The 22,122-nt window shown below is 44.7% G+C and overlaps 2 protein-coding genes across 6 annotated transcripts; both read left to right on the top strand.

Moving 5' to 3' along the window:
- Positions 1–814: 814 nt before the first annotated feature.
- Positions 815–11,319, top strand: LOC133919047 (basic leucine zipper 19). Of its 5 annotated transcripts, none has more exons than XM_062363271.1 (6): positions 937–953; positions 2,054–2,097; positions 2,575–3,224; positions 9,425–9,500; positions 9,590–9,716; positions 10,853–11,319. In XM_062363271.1, the coding sequence occupies exons 3-6, from the start codon at positions 2,665–2,667 to the stop codon at positions 11,068–11,070; spliced, it is 981 nt and encodes a 326-aa protein (XP_062219255.1). In that variant the 5' UTR covers positions 937–953; positions 2,054–2,097; positions 2,575–2,664; the 3' UTR covers positions 11,071–11,319. The 5 variants fall into 5 exon arrangements, with proteins under 5 accessions (XP_062219251.1, XP_062219255.1, XP_062219253.1 ...); XM_062363268.1 differs by lacking the exon at positions 937–953 and adding an exon at positions 1,362–1,882; XM_062363267.1 differs by lacking the exon at positions 2,054–2,097 and having other exon boundaries at positions 815–953.
- Positions 11,320–14,885: 3,566 nt separating this feature from the next.
- Positions 14,886–15,917, top strand: LOC133919046 (NDR1/HIN1-like protein 1). Its single transcript, XM_062363266.1, has one exon. The coding sequence runs from the start codon at positions 15,032–15,034 to the stop codon at positions 15,674–15,676; it is 645 nt and encodes a 214-aa protein (XP_062219250.1). The 5' UTR covers positions 14,886–15,031; the 3' UTR covers positions 15,677–15,917.
- Positions 15,918–22,122: the final 6,205 nt, after the last annotated feature.

The following is a 22,122-nucleotide window of genomic DNA, read 5'->3' as shown; positions in this document are numbered from 1 at the left end:
TCAAAATAGAAGGGGGCGATTCAGGAGAAAGAGAAGAGCCGGAAATCGATAGTTGGGGAAAAGGTCATCGCACAGATCTACATGGAACTCACCTCTTGTGTAGATGGTATGGTGGGGAAACCGAGCTAGGGTCATCAGATTCGGTGGAGAAGCACCAGATTTGGTGCAGCGACGTTGGATTTGGCAGAGTCCAACTCCTGGGCGAGCTCTTGGTCGATGTCAAAGGGACCGCTGGCTGTGGGCACACTCGGAGAAGATGACGCAGGGCCTCCACGCGACTGATTTTGTTGCAGCTCAACTCATCCCATCGGTTGGAATCAAGCGGGTGACATCCTAGGGTTAGGGGGTGAGAGTAGCAAGGGAGGTCAGGATGAGGCCGAACGAGAGGAGTTAAGAGATGGGGGGCAAACGAACGACGTAGACACTCGCTGTTTCATTCCCACATGTCAGTGCACACGAATGAAGGACGATGTGTGCGGTCGGATGGCGATGCTTCGTGAGGGCGAGCGGGCGCGATTGGACAGACGATCTTGTGTCCGGTCGACCGACCGTGGCAGATGAACCAATTTATCAGAGACTTTTTACAGTTTTTACTCACGCCATCCGGATTTCAGATTTTTTTTTTCACCCAATGCCATCCGGTAATGGTATTGAGCGGAGAAGCTTGAAATCTCGATGGCATGGAGTAAAAGTAGGCTTATTCGATGACAAATCATTGAATTAGGAATGAATTAGGAACTTGGATGGCAATGGCATACCGCCGATATATCCTTGTTCCAAACAAAATTGGAGCTCTTCCCTTTCGGAACACGGATCTCCACGCGAAGTCTGCGTAGGGTTGGGGAAAGCGTGCCGGCTTCGGTGCAGAAGGCAGCAGCCATTCCCACGCTTTAAATACCCACCAACGCTGTTTCTCTGCGCCTCCGCAATCGCCCCTCTTCACACCAAAAAAGGTATGCTCAAAAATATCTCCCGCACCAATGGAAAAATTGAAATCTTGAATTTTTTTTTCTTGTTCTCCTTCACCACGCCCTGCCTCACCAATCGGCTTGTCTCCGGCCGCAAGCCCCGCGACCCGTGAGCGTTTCTTGGCGTTGTTCTTGGGATTCTTAGGGGCGGGTGTAAATTTGGTGTCATTTGGGCGCTTCTTGGAGGTGCATTGCGAGTTCTTGGCGTGCTGGGTTCTTTTCTCTGTTCTCTGTTCTACATCTCTCGGTTTGGTGTGGGTTTGCTGCGAAGTTTGGTTGGAGCAGGGTGGGACTGCTCGATTTAGGGGTAGGGTTTTAGCGATCTGATCAAGTTTTGGCCCTTCCTGATTCTTGAGGTGCACTCCTGCGCGCCCTACGAGGTCAGATCTTCGGCAAATAGGGCATCTTTCGCATTGGAATGGTTGCTGTTTTCTTTGTTCTTTGGAATGCTCAAAACTTTTATTCCGGAGCAAACTAGTGGCGATTATTCAGAGCAGGGATGAGTGAATTCAGGGTTTTACTTGTCCAGTTGGATTTCTAGGGTTTATACCTCCGGCTGTGCCGCTGGTGAGAAATTATGGGCAGCATTATAAGGAACGAAAAATTGTTTCCCAAAATTAAATTATTTACCAGGGGACATTTTACGCTGCAAGGAATGATGCATTGTTTTCCGAAATTATCAACCTTCCAGTTGCCTGGTGTTTTTTACGGTCCGCAAAGGGTTTACACGTCTTGTGCTTTCCCCATCCGGAGCAGAGCAGGCACGCCGCACGCACATCTCGCCACCGCCTCCTGCTCGTCTCCTATCCTCTCCTCGGCCGGTCCCTCCCTCTACCGACGGATGCTCCACCTAATTTGGCTCCTCATTCGAGGTCCATCCATCCGTACGTAGATTGGTTCCGTTATCTCTGCTGGTAAGTAATAATCCTAGCTTGCTTGGATGGATTCCCTTGTTCTGGGTAGGGCAACACCAAATGTTGCTTTCTCTACAGCCCATTCAGTTACTGGTTGTGGATTTTTGTGCTGCGGCTGCCCAGTGTTGCCCTACTAAATCAACAATTTCCATTGATCTTTGGTTCGATTAGGTTCTTCTTCTCTTTCAACGTGCAAGACAACATAGGACTTCAAGGTACCCACCTTAGGCTCGGATGCTGTTTACTTTCAAAAAATTTGGTGCTCCACAGGGGTTGCGCCGCTGTTGTTTTCCGAAATCATTAACCAGTCTAATTTCCTGAATCATTTTACTCTAGACATCGGAGTTTCCTGAATTGTTCTTCTCTCCTTTTGAATGCATTGGTCTCAGTTGAGCACCATCAACCAGCCTAATTTCCTATGTGGACTAATTTGCAATTTCTCGTTGACGTCCTGATACATCTTTTAATGTGGTGAAATCTTTGCATTTTCCTGTTCATGCATAGCTCAAAGTGTATGCTCATCTACAATAACACAAGATATTTTTCTGCTATTGTAAAAACGATTCTGTGGGCTCAGTCCCTCAATGTGGTTTCCTAGGATGCTTTTTTCCCCTCTCTACTTGTTCACGTTTCCTGTGTTCCTCGTCACATGTTTTATGTGTTAATTGGCTGCTGGTTTTCCAAATGAACAGAAGAAAAAGGAATGGATGCTGGATTGGCTGTAGTTACTTAGCAGAACAAAAAGGAGAGGGCAATCGAAGATACGAGGGCTTGTTCTCGCCATGTCCCGATCACCCCACCTTCCACCCCGCTGCCCTTCGCTGGGTCCTCAACTCACTCGAAGAGATGACAGCTTGTTCACGCAGAGCTGCAGGTTTCCATCTGGGGATCCGTTCTTTGGCGAGCCACCATGTTGGCTAGACGATCTCCTTGCAGATTCTGGGAAAATCCCCAACCTGCCTCCTCTCCGAAGGGCTTGTAGTGATTCCGATGCTATCTTGGATGCTCTGTCAACATTCCAGAGCCCAATTCATCCAATCAAGGAAGGTGATCTACACCCAGGTGATGAAGATGAGGACTTGTCTGATGTTGTCAAAGGTGTTGAAAGTGATTCTGTGATTGAGGACAGTTGTGTTTATGGGCCAAATTCGCCGAGACAGAAGAGTAGTCTGACTACTTCAGAGAGTTCCATGGTAAATGCTGTCCTTGAGAATGTCCCTAGCAACCCCTTGCAGTACCTGGCCATTGACGCCTCAAGTGGTGTGAATGGTAACGTTGCCTGTGGAACTGCAGATGCAAGTGATGCTTTCAGCCATCCTGATCAAGAGAAGTCATTTAAAAGGTACATAGTGTATGTAAAATCTACTGTACTGTCTTCATATGTTCTTTGATTTCAAGTTCTTGCCAAAGAGTTGCCCTGGAATTAAAAGCTCCCATGAATCAAAATAAAGTGGAGTGAAATGCTAGAAACTTAGAAAGTACAAAAATTAAGTGAAAGAGTAAAATTTCCACTCATGCCGACAGAAAAGAAAGCAGGATAGCTGATAACCTGATACTATTATGCTTTAATGGATAAGTAACTGCTAGTACTTATTGTGTGACACTGATAGTTTTGAGTTCTGTCACTAGCAGTAAGACTTCCAGCTAGAATCGTGCAAGTATTCTTTGTGGTTAAAATTCAGTACTCAATCCTCATTGCTTGACTATTGTGAAAGCAACAAATGCCGGTTAGTTCTGCAAATATTTTACCGTTCCCAGATTGTCCAAGTCTTCTATCATTATGTGTCTGTCAGATTATTCTTCTTCCTGGATGTATAAACTACACGAACTTCTTAGTTCTTACATATAAAATGAGACCCCAACATCAGTATTCTAGAATGTGATACTATGCTGACTGGATACTAGATTTACTGAAGTAGTGATAGCTTTCAGTGCCAGGTATAAGAAATCCTTTAGATGAGTGTCGCTGTGTTATTGCCTTATTGGTGTCACGACCTCTCATTTATCACACATTCAAGAAATTCAAAACAGTACTGCCTTTTTCTGGGTATGTTTTTGTGCTAAATTGTATTTTTCTTTGCTCCGGCGGTATGTTTCTGGGATAAGTCATTTTTTCAAACAATAATGAGTGGATATGATATTCAAATATTCAAGCTATGATTTCTAAAGGTTACAAGTGATTCATAAAAAAACCTTTGCCACCAGGGCATCCTTGTATATCCATTGGAAATTGTAATGCTCGCAATCCTTTGATGCTAGGGGCTGACAGTTGAATGTATGACCATCCCTATGTCCACCGCTGTTAGCAATAAGTCTTGATGTGTGCAGATTTTCAGCTAGCAGATTAGGGAGAATAATAGCCAATTAAAGCAGTAATGGCTGTAGTTATTAGCTGATTGACCTAGAGATTTTCAGTTAGCAGATTAGGAAGAATAATAGCCAATTAAAGTAGTAATGGCTGTAGTTATTAGCTGATTGACCCAGATCATACTGTAGTGATCAGCAGTGTATAAATAGAGAAGAAAACAGAAAAGATAGCAAGCCATTGCAGCTAAAAAAACACCACTACTAGTGTACGCGTGTCTTGGGTGAATTCCTGGGCTATCTGTGAGGCTGTAGGCTTTTCAATTGGTATCAGTAGGGTGTCATGGCGGGTGAAGATGGCCCTTCTGTAGCTCCTGCGCCTGTGGTACAACGCGTGGTGAGAGATGTCGGAGGCGCGTACCCGCTGCTCACGAAGCACAACTACGTTGAGTGGTCGGTGATAATGGAGGTGATGCTTGAAGCCTGTGGCCTCTGGGAGGCCGTGGACAAGGGCGGCGTGGACAGGGTCGACGACAGGTTGGCAATGGAGGCCATCTTTCGCGTAGTCCCGCCGGAGATGGTCACCTCCCTTGCGAAGAAGACGACAAAGGAGGCCTGGAATGCGATCAAGACGATGCACATCGGCTCCGAGCGCTCTCGCAAGGCGACTGCCCAGAAGGTGAGGAAGGACTATGAGGCGATCTCCTTCCGCAACGGCGAGTCAATTGACGACTCGCCATGCGCCTCACCGGGATCGTCCACCAGCTGGAGGTACTCGGTGATTCGGTCGACGGCGCCAAGGTCGTGGCCAAGTACCTGCGGGTTGTCCCGCCCAAGTTCGCGCAGATCGCGCTCTCCATCGAGACGCTCACGGGGCGACTCAAGGTGGCGGAGGACTGCCTCGACCCGGACCAGGTGCTGCCATCGAATGGCAAGCTGTTGCTCACAGAGGAGCAGTGGCTTGCGAGCCAGAAGGAAAGGCGGACTAGCGAGGGGGGGTCGCGGTTTGCCAAAGGCGACGACAAGAATCGCCGCTCCCGTGGCTCGCGCAAGAAGGGCGCGGCTGATGGCAAGAACGCTGCCTGCAACGACGACCGCGACACTTGCCGCAATTGCGAGCGTACCTGTCATTGGGCTCGTAATTGCCGCCAGCCCAAGCGAGGTCAGGTGCACCTCGTGCAGGAGGACGACTACGAGCCTGCGCTACTAATGGCGCAGGTCTGCGCGTTGAAACGACGACACTGTGCTGGTGTCGACAACAGTCCACCTCGATGAACCGCGAGCGCAGGCGTTCCTAGGCGAGGCGGACGCCGGTGAACTCCAGGAGGGCTGGTACCTTGACACCGGTGCCACCAGCCACATGACGGGCCGCAGCGACGTCTTCGCCAAGCTTGATCGCGCGGTACGGGGAACCGTACGGTTCGGCGACGGATTGCTCGTCGAGATCCACGGCTGCGGCATGGTGCTGTTCGCCGAGAAGAACGGCGAGCACAAGACGCTCTCCGACGTCTACTTCATCTCGCGCTTGAAGAACAACATCATCAGCGTCGGTCAACTCGATGGGTGTGGCTCGAAGGTGCTGATCGAAGATGGCGTGTTGCGCATCTGGGATCGTCGGCGCCATCTCATCGCCAAGGTGAACCACGGGCGGAACCGGCTCTACATCCTACGCCTCAACGTCGCACGCCCCATCTGTCTCGTAGTGCAGCACAACAACGACTTGTGGTGCTGGCACGCCCGCTACGGCCACATCAGCTTCGACACGCTGCACCAGCTTGGCCGCCAGGACATTGTGCGTGGTCTTTCGCTGCTAGAACACGTGGAGCAGCTCTGCAACACCTGCGTCATGATGAAGCATCGCCGAGTCCTATTCCCAGCCAAGGCAAAGTATCACGCAAAGGGCGTCCTAGAACTCGTTCACGGCGACCTCTGCGGCCCCATCACACCGACGACGCCAGGCGGGTGCCGCTATTTTTTGCTGTTGGTAGATGACACCAGCCGCTACATGTGGCTGGCGCTACTCACAACAAAAAGTGATGCTGCAGCGGCCATCACGAAGTTTCAGGCTGCTGCGGAGGTGGAGAGCGGGCACAAGCTTCGCGTCCTATGCACGGACAATGGCGGCGACTTCACCTCTGTTGAATTCGCGCGCCACTACGAGGACCACGGTGTGCAGCGGCACTTCTCTGCGAGAGGAGGAACCAGACCATCCTTGCCACCTCACGCGCCCTCCTGAAACAGCGGAAGATGCCCGTTGAATTTTGGGGTAAGGTTGTGACCATGGCTGTCTACCTCCTCAACCGGGCGCCGACGAAGAGTATTGATGACGAGACGCCATTTGAGGCGTGGCACGGGCGCAAGCCGGCGGTAAGCTACTTGCGTACATTCGGGTGTCTTGGTTATGTAAGGGATACACGACCAGGCTTGTGGAAGCTCGACGACCGCAGCACCCCGATGGTCTTCATCGGCTATGAGGATGCCTCTAAGGCGTACCGCATGCTCGAGCCCCGGTCCCGGCGCGTCCATATCTCCCGCGACGTCGTTTTTGACGAGGATGCCAGCTGGGACTGGGAGGCGGTGCTGCAAGACGGTGGAACAGCCACACCTGACTTCCATGTGGAGGCAGTGGTCAACTACATCTACCCAAGCGTGTTGGCTCCGTCCGCAGGTAGCGTAGAAGGCGCTCATCCTGCTGCACCGGCGTCCATAGGGGCGATCTCGTCGCCCACGCCCGCAGGGGCGTCCTCTGCGGTGGACCCACCCGCAGGTCCGCCCATGGGCCGCTCATCGATAGCACCTGCAGGGGCGTTGGCCCCCCTTGCAGGCGGCGCATCTGCACTCTTCTCGTCCGCAGGGGCAGGTGCCACGCCCACAGGGGCTTCTCCCGTGGCGGGCCTTTCTCCTGGAATTTGTCTCTCCTCAGCCAAACGACTCCGACAGGTTGGATGCATACCACGACTCCTCTCCTCTCCGTTACCGTCGCATCGACAACGTGCTTGGAGGGGGAGGGGCACCAGGCCTTGCCAATCGTGTCGTCGATGGCGAGGGGCTATTGCTGGTCAGCGAGGAGGGAGAGCCGCGCTCCTTCGCTGAAGTAGAGCACGATCCAGCATGGTAGGCGGCTATGCGTGAGGAGATGGACTCCATCGAGCAGAACAGGACATGGTCACTGGTGGAGCTTCCTTATGGGCATCGACCCAGTGGGCTGAAATGGGTCTTCAAGCTCAAGAAGAACGAGGCAGGAGCAGTGATCAAGCATAAGGCTCGTCTCGTCGCCAAGGGCTATGTGCAGCAACCGGGCATTGACTTCGATGAGGTATTCGCACCCGTTGCTCGTCTTCAGTCCGTTCGGTTGCTGCTAGCTATTGCTGCGCAAGATGGCTGGCTGGTGCATCACATGGATGTGAAGTCGATTTTCCTCAACTGCGATTTGGGGGAGGAGGTGTACGTCGCGCAGCCACCGGGCTTCGTCGTCGTCGGAGCAGAACAAAAGGTGCTGCGTCTGCGGAAGGCGCTCTACGGGCTGCGGCAAGCGCCGCGGGCTTGGAACGAGAAGTTGTACACGATATTACAGGCTCTCGGGTTCGAGCAGAGCCTGCATGAGGCGGCGATGTACAGGCGTGGCCATGGCGACTTGCTGTTGATCCTCGGGGTCTATGTGGATGACTTGATCATCACTGGATCAACCGAGGCGGAGATCAACCGCTTCAAGGAGGAGATTAAGGCGAGGTTCAGGATGAGCGACCTTGGGTTGCTCTCCTTCTACCTTGGCATCGAGGTGCAGCAGAGTAGCAGCGGGATCACGCTGTGCCAGGCGCATTACGCCAAGCGCATCCTAGAGATAGCGGGGATGCAGGACTACAACCTTGCGCACACCCCCATGGAGGAGCGGCTCAAGCTGAGCTGTGACAGCACGGCGGTGGAGGTGGACGCCACTCAGTACCGGAGGATCATTGGAAGCCTCCGCTATCTTGTCCACACGCTGCCGGACCTTGCTTTCAGCGTGGGGTACGTGAGTCGCTTCATGGAGCGGCCTACGGAGGAACACATGGCGGCAGTGAAGAGGATCCTGCGCTATGTGGCTGGGACGTTAAGTCTCGGTTGCCACTATGGGAGGACAACGGAGGCACGGCTTGTCGGGTACACCGAAAGCGACCTCGCTGGCGATGTTGACACAAGGAGGAGTATATCCGGTTGTTTTTTTCTTCTACGACAACAGTTTGGTGAGTTGGCACGCTCTCAAGCAAAAGGTGGTGGCACTCTCGTCCTGTGAGGTGGAGTATGTTGCTGCCACTACCGCAGCCACACAAGTGGTGTGGTTGGCTCAGCTGCTCAGCGGCTTCAAGGGGAGGGACGCTGACACCGTCGAGCTGAAGATTAACAATAAGTCAGCCTTAGCGCTGATACAAAACCCTGTCTTCCATGAACGTAGCAAACACATCGATGTGCGCTACCACTTCATCAGGGAGTGCCGGGAAGATGAGAGGATTAGTGCTGATTTCGTCGGCACTAAGGACCAGCTCGCTGACATTCAAACGAAGGCATTTGGGTGAGTCAGATTCCATGAGCTTCGTGCTAGGATTGGAATGGTCAACATCAATTTCAAGTCCACACAAGGATTAGGGGAAGATTGTTAGCAATAAGCCTTGATGTGTGCAGATTTTCAGCTAGCAGATTAAAGAGAATAATAGCCAATTAAAGCAGTAATGACTGTAGTTATTAGCTGATTGACCCAAGGATTTCTGGCTAGCAGATTAAGGAGAATAATAGCCAATTAAAACAGTAATGGCTGTAGTTATTAGCTGATCGACCCAGGCCATATTGTAGTGGTCAGCAGTGTATTAATAGAGAAGAAAACAGAAAATGCAGCAAGCCATTGCAACATAAAAAAATACCACTACTAGTGTATGTGTGTCTTGGGTGACTTCCTGGGCTAACTGTGAGGCTATAGGCCTTTCAACCGCTTAACTCACAGAAATCAATAACTAAGTTTTTGACTTTAGCGGTGTGATGTTACCAAATCAATATGTTATCTTTACACTAGCGCTACGTTAATGCTTGTCTGGATTTATCGAGTTCTTTTAATGTGCACTAGTTTATGCTTCATACCTCAACATTTTTGTTTGATGAATGCTGAAATTTTCTGTTCTACACACTAAAAGGATAAAATAGAACATGTCATGACCATTGAGAATTTGAGATTGTCGATGCCTATTCAGCAAATCAATATTTGTGTAGGCGTTCAGGGCAGAGATCTAGGGTCCGCAAACTTCAATACATTGCTGAACTTGAAAGAACTGTGGACTCACTTCAGGTAATTCCGTTGATCTTATATTTTATTTCAATGTTGAGGATTCGAGTAGTAATTATTTTATGTCAATAATTTCATTTTATTCTTTCCAGAACATGGGAGCTGATTTGGCTGTACGAGTAGCATCTCTTTTCCAGCTTCGCAATGCTCTATCAATGGAAAACAAGCAGCTGAGGATACAGATTTCCAGTCTTCAGCATGCAAAACTAATTAAGGATGGTATGTCTCAGACACTGCTCTTTTTTGAGTTATAACTAGCATGATTTAGAGTATGCATCCTTGTTAGCAGCAAATAATTTTTGTAAGGTTGTCGTTAAGCAATACAAAACTGTAATGAAAGGACCATAGACAGAAGTATCATGTTCTCTATCACTGAAGAGCATTAGTGGAAACTTGCTGAACCAGACAATTAGTAAATGGAGCCCAAAGGTTTTTATTGTGGTTATTTTAGCCGGTCCTACTGAAATTGCATGCTTCTGCTATTGTACAAGTCATGCTGAAATGTTAAATGCACATCATTCAAATATGTTAGATACAAGAGTAAATAGTCACTATCACTGGCTCCTTGTACGTTGCAGAAAAAGCTAACTCGACATAAGAGTGGAGCTATTGGCTTTTGGTCACTGCCTAACAATGACCATCCTTGTCAATGTTACTGTGGTAAACTGCACATACATACTAGTAGTTCCGTAGTCAATGCTCCAATTAGCCTGCTAGTATTTTTTTATGACATTTCAGTAATCATCGAAGCCTTCTACTGTGTTTCTACATTATAGCCTAATCAGATGGTGTGAGCAAGTGTTGGTTCTAACTGGTGACTTTTTAAACTGGCATAAGCTACTGACTTGATTTTGATGAAGGGTAGTATATGCTGCATCCCCAATGGCTAGGTGCAATAATCACACTTCTCTCTTTCGATATCACGAAACAAAATCCATTAGTCTATGGTGGGTTGTACTCCCTTTCAGAATTTTGGTTCAGACTCAATGCAGTGCAGGAGGCCCTCCAAAAAGAAAAAATGCTGGGAATAATAGCTTTTGCCCTTATCTTTTTAGTTACCACTAAACTATAAAATGTCAGGAATTTCCTTTTATGGTTTTATCATGGATTGACTTTGAACTGAAATTATTTCTGTATTTGTAATTTAATTCGCTAACAGAAGTGGTTTGCATTATCGACCTACCTATTAGTTTACACTAGATATGCCCCGATTTTACTATTTGGTGGTCCTTCCTAAATCCTAATGTTTGTCAATGAACGTGAAAAGTGTGATTATATGGCTAGAGTATATCCTACTGGTTTTAGAACATGATTCATATGCACCTAAATGAAATGTCTTGAAATGAAATCTGCAGGTCAGACGCAGGCCCTAAAGAATGAAGCCGAGAGGATGAAGCAGATGTCTGCTCGTCACCGCAGGAGCAGGAGTGTCACTTCTTGTTATGACCCAAGCCCTTTTGGAGCAGACACGTCGCCAGTCAATTGGCAGATGCTTGACATGGCAAAGCTCAGCTTGAACGGCAGTCCAGCCCCCCCTAGAGGTGGCTATGTCTTTGACAGTAGCCGGCCCTAATCCCTCAGAAGATTCGAGGCATTACCCTAGATAACATTCCACTAACCTTACCAAACATAGATTCGGTGGTCTATCTTTTACTAGGAGAGAGTAGGGAGAGTATGCAGTATTCGTTAACGCAGAAAATATACTAAGTTTATCAGCTTATTATCTCTTAGTGCTGCAATGACTCCCAGATTTGAGAACTGATGACATGAAGCAAGCTTGCTTGGCTTGCCATTTTGCGGTTGCAATCTGCTCGTTTGATGCTCTTCCATGTACTAGCAATGCTCTTCCATTTTGTGTGCTGATTTGATCTCAAATTCTGATGTCGTTTGGGAGATGCTATATGAAAGTTGATGTTCTGACATTATTATATATGCTCTGGAAGGACTGGATATGGATGGATTGAATACAGTACATGTTGGTAAAAAACATGGGCCTCCATATGCTATGATTACATCTCGGTAAGGCCCAACTGAGGTCCACGCCCAAATATTCAGTGTTAGTTGGGTATTGTTTAGTCTCCTACATAAACTAGTAGGAGTATCAAACAGGGCTAGTGTCGAATTTTTGTAGACATCTCTTTGAGTAAATTTGAAAAAGTAACAACTTTTATAGAGAAAAAGCGGCCTGTTAGGTGATGGCTAACACGCTTACCAGTCACGATGTCTAGTGCTGCAGTTTTATAGATGTTTTGGTGCCATAAAAGAAAGAAATACAGCTTGATTACCAATTTTTGTTGTAACGCTAACACAGCACAATGAGGCCCAAATGTTGGGCATGGCAGAAATATGAAAAAGAGAAGATTCGAGGTCACATGATTCTCCACGCTTTCCACTGGCTACCAACTGGGACCATGCTTTTGCTCATGAACCAAACGAAACGAGAGAGGATTCAACGGTAGGTAGGTGATGCGGGCATGTGCAAGAGTTTGATGTCGGACGATGATGCCCGCCTCCATCACTCTATGCAAAGACCAGTGAAAACTAACCTATAGAAAGAGCCAAATTCAGTATAAATCCACCATCTTGGACAGTTGACAAAATATTTACCTTTTTCACTGTGTTTCTATTTATGATCACTGTAACAGAAACAATCATCCGTGATACCTATCAGTATCGATTAGGATAGAACCGACACTGATGAAGTATCAGTGCCGATTCATACTTCCCGCGCTCGATCAATGATTGAGCCAGATTAAACAAACATTGATACTCAGTATCAATACTAGCTATTGAAAAAAAAAACCAGCATTCCGACTGGTAATCATGAGTTGGCACTGACACTGCACTCAGCTGATACTGAAAATTCGATCGGGCCCAAAATTTAAACTTTCTCTAGTTTGCTCATGTGTTGAGGTCCGATCGATCTCTCACTCTGTTATCTCTTCCGCAACTTCCTCTCTCTTATCTCTTCGGTTGCTCTCTCTTATCTCTTCGGTTGCTCTCTCTCCCTTATCTCTTCCGCATCGTTCCCCTCTCCCCCTTATCTCTTATAGTCCCCACCGTCGTCCTCTGCTTACGGCTGCAGCACCCCACGGCGCCCAACCCCCTCCTGCTCCTCCCCTACGCGCTGCTCTATTGCGCGCCCCACCCTGAGACGACGCACTCAACCTCTTCTGCGATGCCACCGCCAACTTGTTCCTGCGCTGCCTCGTGCCCGACGCACTCCCCGCCAAGCTCTTCCCCACGCACTCCAGCGTCGACGAGGCAGATCCGCGTCCATCGCGGAGGGGCAGGGATGATCACGACGATGATGATGACGAGGAAGGTTAGAATTGTTCTGTTTATTCTCCGATCGGGTGATGTGCGCGTTGTAGTTTTTCTTCGATTGGAAGTAATTCTATTTATTTTTTACTTGAATTGTTCATTATTTTTGTTATGATGCTTTGCTATTGAATTGAATTGAACTTGTCGCATTTTTATATCAGTGTCAATTAAGATTTTGTTTGGGCTAGTAAAGTAACAACTGGGATGGAATTGTTCATGTGCAGGGGACGGCCAGGACGAGTTTGAGAAGGAGAGGAAGAGGAACAGAAGAGTGATGATGATCTAGCCATTAGTACTAGTCATCACATTTAGAAATTTCGCTGATAGATCTTTTGCACTTGTAATGGTGATTAGGATGTCTCTAGTTGTTTGAGATGCTAGTTTGTTTATAAAATCTTTAAATGCAGTTTCAAGATTTTTGGTCTAATCTAATGTGACAAATTTTTTGGTTTACAGTAGTGATGCTGCCGTGTTTTGTGTCGATCTTGTTCTGTTCTTGCATCACGTGCTTGCATTTGTGTGATCTTGTTTTGTTCTGCGATTCAGTCGGTTATTCGTCGGATCGGAATAGTGGCGGTTGGTAACTATAGATTGGCACTCATAATAAGCTTTTCAATGCCGGTAGGTAATTATAGATCAGTACTGATACTTATTATTAGTGCTAGTTCAAAAATCGGTATTAATAGTCTGTGATTATTAGTGTCGGTTTAAAAATCAAATGTTTTTAAACCGTCACTGATGATCATTCCTGTAATAGTGGATAGTGGTTGCTTGTTGAGCTAGGAATTTTGTACATTATGGTTTTAAAAGGAAAAGGACTGAAGACTTGTTGAGAAGACTTGTGTGGCCATAGGGCATGCAGTCAGTGGGGAGATACGGAACTAATGCAATCAAGGGCACCGCCACACATAGCACACTTGAAATCTGGAAATATATATGATCGAGTATACAGGTACAGGCCGGCCTTGATATATATGATCATGCTACGCTCGGCGTTTTGCCTGCGGCGCATGGTCTGGACGTTGAACCACAAACACTATAACGATGGATGGATTAGTCACTGGTGCGTGTGCATGTTGCGCCCCACCAAACTTCTCCACTACCGGCGCCCGGGAGAACATGGCACTGCCATGGGACAACACCTACACTACACACCTACGGGCTCATAATCCCTTAATTAGTAGTATCTTGATCATATTCTCATGTAGGGTCACTAGCGCATGTAGGACTATTTTTTTTAAAAAATATCAGTGTAGCTCGTAGACGTATACATACTTATATTATAACTCACATAATATCTACTGAAAATAGAATGTATGAAACTTAAAGATTGATGAAGTTACATAGACGTTTTGCTGTCGATGAGTACATCACGTACTATTAAAAGAAAATTTTACTTTGATAAGACACACAAAAAGTAAACTTAGATTTGATCCTTAAGAGTTAAAGATACAACCACACCTATTAACCATTCAATCCAAGGCTATGCAAGTGAATATGTGATTGAGTTTGACCTTGTATCTTTACACGGGTGTACGTACAACATGTTTCTAGAATCTAGAATTTTTCATGTCTAAATTCTCTGAAGTTTTCACCTGGTGTACACATTTGCCCCCAAGCACGCACAAATTAATATCCACAACCAAACAAGTTATGAGGGGCCAATTTCTGGGCACCTGTTAATTATAAGCCATACGAGTAATAATCTCAAGCTAGCTCATGTAGTTCCATGCATCGATCACTCCCATGAGTGGTCAAATGAGAACACGAATCTCAAAGCCTCCACACCCATCAATAAGAGGTTCTCTGTATTACTACATCGTTACTGATATGTGAGACTGAATCCACATATCAATAAATACTTTTATCCCGTTTAGTACTGTAGAAGATCTATATATATCCCTACCAATAGCACATGGGAGGTACGTAGCAGATGGAAGAATCTTCTTCGGTTGAGACGTTGCTTTCCCTCGTCAAACTAGAATAAACCTTTTAACAGTACATGCATTATTGTAGCAGCTTTGCTTGGTGTACCATCATCCTTTTAACAGTACATGCATTATTGTAGCAGCTTCGCTTGGTGTACCATCATCTCTGTACTATACCCTGCGTTTCAAAAGCCATTACGCTTCCCTACACCGCACGGTTCGTTCACTCACTCACCCACACCGTCACAAGCGCACACAGCGGAGCAGAGAGCGCGAGCAGCCATGAGCAAGGAGAAGCACCACCGCCACGAGCACCACCTCCGCCGCTGCTGCGGCTGCCTGGCCTCCTGCCTCCTCGCGCTGGTCCTCATCGTTGCCTCCATCGCCCTCATCGTCTACCTCGCGCTCCGACCCTCCAAGCCGGCCTTCTACCTGCAGGACCTGCAGCTCCGCCGCCCCATCTCCCTGGGCGACCCGTCCCTCACCGCCGCGGCGCAGGTCACGCTGGCCTCCCGCAACCCCAACGACCGCGTGGGTATCTTCTACAAGCGGCTCGACGTCTTCGTCACCTACCGCGACGAGCCCATCACGGTTCCAATCTCGCTGCCGCCGCTGTACCAGGGCCACCGCGACGTCTCCGTCTGGTCCCCCGTGCTGTCGGCGGAGTCCGTGCCCGTGGCCGGGTACGTCGCCGACGCCATGAGGGAGGACGTCGCGGCGGGTTATGTCGCGCTGGAGGTCAAGGTCGACGGCCGCGTCAAGTGGAAGGTCGGCAGCTGGGTCTCCGGGAGCTACCACCTCTTCGTCAGCTGCCCCGCCATGCTTTCCGCCGGCTACCCCGGAGGTGGTGCGGTCGACGCCGGGTTCAATGGCACCGTGACGTCGCTCAAGTTCGCGCAGCCGACAGGATGCAGCGTCGAGGTGTGACGCAGGGTAAATAATGAGCCGTACGTGTATGCGACGAGACGTACTGAAATAGCGCGCGGGTAGTGGCAAAGTGGTAATTAAACTTCTTCGGGCAAATCGTTACTTAAGCTGTTAATTTTGTTCATGTCTCATGCATGTGGGAGAATAAGTTTATGTTACATACATGTTCCATTCCAAGACTCACCAGTTGTACTAAAACATAAACTTTTGTTTCTATATCTTGTCCTCAAATTAGAGCTCTCATCATTTACTTTATGGTTACTTCTGTATGTCGTCATTGTAAGTATTAAGTACTAGATACGCCTGTGTTTATACGTTACTAGCTAGCACATCAATGTTATAGTTGAACGGAAGAAAAAAAATACAGTCGACAGATGGCCATGGGATGTTGATGCAATGGAGCCAAATATCCAAAATTAAGAATATACCTGAGCGTATTTGCCAAAATAGAAAATATATAGTTGTATTTATTAATTTAGCATCTCTATTCGGCACATGATGTATTGTGTACCCAAAAAGCCATTTTCGGCACACGATGTGCTTCGTGTGCCAAAAACACTTTTTCGGTACACGGTCATGTCGCGTCTGCTTTTTCGTACACGGTCATGTTGGTACCAAAAAGTATTTTTTGGCACACGGTGTGCCGAATACGGCACCGTTACCCATATTCAACACACAATGTGCCGAATACGGGCAACAGTGCCATATTCGGCACACCGTGTACCAAAAATAGCCTTTTCGGTACACAGTGTACCAAAAATAGCCTTTTCGGTACACAGTGTACCAAAAATTCATTTTCAGTACACTATACGCCGAATATGGATGCTAAATTAATAAATACGACTACATGTTATCTATTTCGGCAAATACGTTCATATATGTTATCTAATTTTAGATTTTTACCTGCGATAGATAAAGATCATCTTCTATCTCTAGCACCCTATGTGCTCTCTGTTTCTTACTGCAGCTGTGTCCACCCCTGTCCAACTCACCTTTGGCCATCTCTGGCCGCGTCCTCGAATTTGGTTCACGTCCACCGCTTCTATTATGCTAACCCAATTTTGCTAGGACTATCGACTTGCCTTCCCATCTTATTACTAACCAATCTGACAGTCCTCTATCACCTATGGATGGCAGCGTCCCCACTACTTAGCTATCCCACCCTACACATGTCTCTTTCGTTAAGTTAACATGTCGTCCACCGATATCCCTCTAAGCTCGGAGATAAAGAATCCTATGGGACAAATAAATCCGCTGACCAAGAAGATATGTTTCACACCTATCGTTCGAACTCAATTGACTTTTCAGACGCCTGAAACTTAGAGCATGACATGGTATACGTATATTCGCATGCAGCATTTATGCATAACAATGCCAGGGAGAGAGGAGAACGAAACTACTACCACAGACTCTGCCGAGTGTTGAGAAGAACAACCTAATTGTTGCTGTACGAAAGTGGCAGTGGGTGGCGCGTCAAATCATTCACAGTGAACATCCACTCAGCCAGAGATCAGCAGCAGCACCTTAATTGAGCAGCGAAAGTTGGATGGACTAATTACGTTAATTACTCCTGTGTTCCCTGCATGTCAGCAGAGAATAAAACAGTGCACATGTAATATTCGCATCTGCTTATATGGCGAACCTACGATCTAAATGAAGGAGTGCATTATTATTGGAAACATATTGTAGTTGTTTTTAAAAGTTATTTTGGACGGGAGAACATGGCGTCGCCCTGGCTGCTTACTTCTTTTGTATAAAGATGAGTGCAGGTGCTTATTCGACTTTATTTTTTATCCTCACGATTTATGAACCGACAATGATAAGGATCATCACTGCTGATTGATGGCTTAAGTCGATAGTAATAATAGATGATAATTTATTTTAAAAAATTTATAACTTTTTAATAAGAAGTCGGATTCAGACAAATTTTATATTGAAATTGTAGCCCTCGATAAAATCAAAAACTTTTTATTTAAAAATCTTTTTATTTGAAGTCATTTAAATGTCCAAATTATTTGAAGTTTTAGACAGAAGAGATAATAAAAAAATTGCATATGCTATTGCTATCAATAATACTTATGTGGTGGGATGATAATAACTATCGCGCGAGTTGAGAGTTTTTGGGATCAAGTGCTATAGAAAATCTTGTGACTTGCAACAGTATGGGTGTGGGGTGTCTAATCGGGCAATTTTTTTTGTCAAAAAATATCGATGGGAGATTGACTATCAATGCTATTTTGAAGATCGATAGTGAAGAAGTTATCCCTACTAATTAAAATCTTTAATTAATAATAATAGTTGGAGATTATTATTATTGGTTGCCTACGGTTAACTTGAAAACGTCAACTTGAAAACTGATAGTGAAGATGTTTTCAAGCTAACCGTGAAAACATTTTATGTAGCAGTACAAGCAAAACGGACGGATCGTCATGTAGCATTCAGGTGACATAGACGTCTGCCAGTAGCACTACCTAGTGGCCTTACTCTTATTTCTTTTTTCTTTTTTAGGGAAAATAGCCTTGCTAATCATACCCGGTTCGTAATTTCTTTTTATAGGTGTCTAACTCAGCTGCTCGTGATCGAAGACATATAGAAATGAATTTTTTTACAGATTTTTTTAAGAGAACTATATGTGAAAATTATTTACATAAGCGTTTACTTCAGAGAACCGTTTGTATAAATGATTTTCACAGACGGTTCTTTTGTGTAAATGATTTTCACAGGCGGTTTCTTAAGAAATTTTCTGTGAAAATAGACTTTTATAGGACTATTTTGTATCCGCATGTAGATAGGTAGATTTTCTCAGGCAGGTGATATAAGGATCTGCATGTGGTATGGATTTCATTCAAAATTTAATATTAAGCATATATTTTATTCTCTCTAGATTTTGACACATTTTAAAGACATACAACATCACATATTTTAAGAGCATTTGAATCAATACAGGTCCAATATTTAATACAAATATAATAATATTCACAAGTATAATATTTTTACATCATAAGTCAATTTATATCACAAGCCAAATATTCAACACAAGTATTATATCATCTCCCACTCACAAAGCCTCGGATGGCTAGCCAATTCACCTCCGAGGTCAAAGAACCCGCTAATCTTATGAATGTCTTCGTGCAAGATAAACCGGCACATATCATATTAGACGTTTTTATATCTTCATCTTCGAGCGAGGTGTGAGTACACTCGATCATTTGTGCCCAAAAAAATACAACTAAAAGAGGTAAAACACTACTAATAACGGAAACAAAACTAAATAAAAATATGCAAGCGTAATGATGACTTACGTCCTCAAGATTTGTTGTGTACCTCCCGTTTACCCTAAGAAACTAGCAAATATATTATCCACAAATAGCAGCGTTGAAACCTTGCTTGTGGCATTTTAAATAAAAACACAATGTATTTGTTAGTTCAATAATTTCATCTTCATCTTACTTATTTTGAAAGACCCATTTTATGCTCATCACATTATGATCCCTTAGATTTGGTCTTTCTACTAATTCTCATATATCGTTGTGGGTGAAGCTGTTTAATTCTTCATACATTGCATGCACCAAATTCAGATCATTAAGTGCTTCTTTTACACAGTTAGGCTCAATAGAAGATACAAAAGAATAATGTTCACAAAGAGAAACAACACGAGAACGAGTTTGAACACTCTTACTAATGTCATCAACAATTTCATCAATGGGGTGATCCTTGGCAATGGCATGGTGAACCTTTGGATGAACTACCGGCTCTTGTGATGTAGTGGATGAAGTGGTAGCTGGTTGTGGTAGATCCTCATCGTTTTCCACATCATGAACTTGGCATGATCATTTGTAGTGGAAGTAGATGAAATGACCTAAATTGATATAGATGGATCATCCTCTTGTTCACCTTCATCTTTTGGCTTGATGTCTCAAATTGACATGTTCTTGATAGCTCTTCTCAAGCCCTCATTACCTACACCATCTAAATTCTCTTGCTCTTCTTGAGAGCTATTAGTTTCATCAAATTCAACATCATGTGTCTCTTCAACCAAACTGGAATTTTAGTTGTCGATACGATAAGCTTTACTTTTAGAAGAATAACAATTAAGAAACTTTCATCACATTTTCTTTGTAATTTTGATAAATGAGTATATTTCTTTAGAATATAGCATTTACATCTAAATACCCAAAAATACGAGATGTTTGATTTTCTTCTAATAAGGAGCTCATGTGGAGTCATCTTTAATAATCGGTGACAATATAATTTATTTCATGAATGGTAAGCGGTATTAACAGTTTTGACCCAAAAATTGTTTGAAACATTATATTCCGAAAGCATTGATCTTTCCATATCATATAGAGTCTGATTCTTCCTTTCAACTATTCTATTTTGCTCTAGAGTGTATTTGACCGAGAATTCATGCTTGATTCCTCTTTTTTCATAAAAATCCTCAACTTTTGTGCTCTTGAATTCGAAGCTATTGTCACTTCTCAGTTTCTTGATTATGAACTCAAATTCAGTTTCGGCCCTCTTAGGAGAACTTTTGAAAGTAGCACTTAACTGCTCTAGCGAGGCATACTCAAAACCTCTTACAATCACCACCGTGACTCATTCACAAACTTCTTTGAAGTTCGCAACGATGCAACCACCTCTAAACTGTCTTGTCACTACCGGTTGTATATTAGAATCGGCAGTGATGGGAGGGGTATCACTGCCAGTTATATAATACAACCGACAGTGATATCTTGCATCACTACCGGCTCTATACTACAACCGGCAATGATGCTAGGTTTTTTTTTTGTAGTTTATTAAAGTAATATGTAGATGCATTTTTTAAGTTTATTCATATTGTTTATTAAATCCTAGTATATACAATAAAGCATGTCCTTAATATTTTGTATAATATTTTTTATAGTATTCATTTTGTTTATTAAAATAGTATTCCCTTAAAGCATATATATCATTAATTATTAATTAATAGGAAGCAACATGTCATTAATTAATACAAATTTATGCAAATCTTAATGAATACATCAAAGTTTTTTTTTCAGTCAACGATTAGACCTTCGTTATGATCACGACATATGTAAGTAGCTTTTTCAATATCTTCTATTTGACTTTGGTCGACGTTCTCTCTAAAAGGAGGGAGTTCATAAAATTTATTACAGTCTTCCTCATCGATGATATTTTAACTCCGACAATCCTTTTTTTTCCTTGAAGAACCACGTGGTGTTGCTTGTCAGTTGGGTCCTTTACATAGAAGACTTGTCTAACATCATTAGCAAGTAAGAATGATTCCTTTCTGTAACCGATAAGTTTGAGGTCCATGGTAGTAATACCATACTTGTCGATGTTCACTCTTCCTGGGAGTCTGACCCATTGGCACAAAAAAAATGACATTCAACGGTCCATACTGGTGCTCCCAAATCTCCTCTATGAATCCGTAGTAGGTCTCCTTATTGCCATTGATGTTGTAGGCATCGATACATACACCACTATTTTTGTTGGTGCTCGTGTCAATAAGGTAAGTTCCAAAATATTGATATGTTTTTTCACAGGAGCTGCTTTTCTACTCAGAAATATTGTACTGTATTTCTCTTTTTTAAGGACAACTCTAATATTCTTTACCATCTCAAATACCTATTTTTCTTGTGCGAATCTTTGAAGTTTGACTAGTCTCCCTTGTTTCATCAAAATAACTTGCCTTGATGCGGTACGGGTGATCTAGGTGAAGGAACCTATGGTGACACATATATACCATTTTCCGAGAGTTCTTAGCTACCAGCCCATTGTATCTTTCAAACACTGGACACATCTATTATATCCTTTTACCGACTATCCCGATAGGTCATAAAGACCAGGCCAATCTTGGATTGTTACGGACAATATTGCGCATAGTGTGAAGTTCTCACATTTGTACTCGTCCCATACCCATACATCATCGTTCCACATTATAAGAATATCTTCAACTAATGATTTGAGGTACATATCGATATCGTTTTTGGGTTGACTCGACTCTTCAATCAGCAACAACATCATAAGGTACTTTCACTTTATACACATACAATGTGGAAGGTTGTAGATATATAGAGTCATAGGCCAAGTGCAGACTACTGCTCATATTACTAAAATGATTTATCTCATCTGTACTCAACCTGAACCTTATATTTCTCATGTCATATGTGAATGTCTTCTTGTATTTTCTATCGGTGTTCCTCCATTGCATGCCATTAGTAAGGTGTTTGAGGATTTTGTCTTTCTTGTGCTCTTCGGTGTGCCATCACATTAACTAAGCATGTCATTTGTTCACAACAATCGCTTCAAATGGGAGATTATAGAGAAATACCACACCACCTTAGCAAGGTCTTTTCTTCTTACTGTTCCCCCACGTTATCATCATTGTTACGCCACTTGTACTATGATGATCCGCACACCAGACATGCATCCAATTATACAAA

The sequence above is a fragment of the Phragmites australis genome, chromosome 5, assembly GCF_958298935.1.
Source record: "Phragmites australis chromosome 5, lpPhrAust1.1, whole genome shotgun sequence".
Classification (NCBI taxonomy): Eukaryota; Viridiplantae; Streptophyta; class Magnoliopsida; order Poales; family Poaceae; genus Phragmites; species Phragmites australis.
The sequence above is the reverse complement of the archived record's forward strand: the minus strand, read 5'-3'. Positions and strand labels throughout refer to the sequence as shown.

Excerpts from the sequence above, each read along its gene's own strand:
- LOC133919046 (XM_062363266.1), top strand. The coding sequence starts at position 15,032 with ATGAGCAAGGAGAAGCACCACCGCCACGAGCACCACCTCCGCCGCTGC.
- LOC133919047 (XM_062363267.1), top strand. The coding sequence starts at position 2,665 with ATGTCCCGATCACCCCACCTTCCACCCCGCTGCCCTTCGCTGGGTCCT. Across the intron at positions 3,225-9,424 it reads CAAGAGAAGTCATTTAAAAG|GCGTTCAGGGCAGAGATCTA; the intron begins GTACATAGTGTA and ends ATATTTGTGTAG. Across the intron at positions 9,501-9,589 it reads GAACTGTGGACTCACTTCAG|AACATGGGAGCTGATTTGGC; the intron begins GTAATTCCGTTG and ends TATTCTTTCCAG.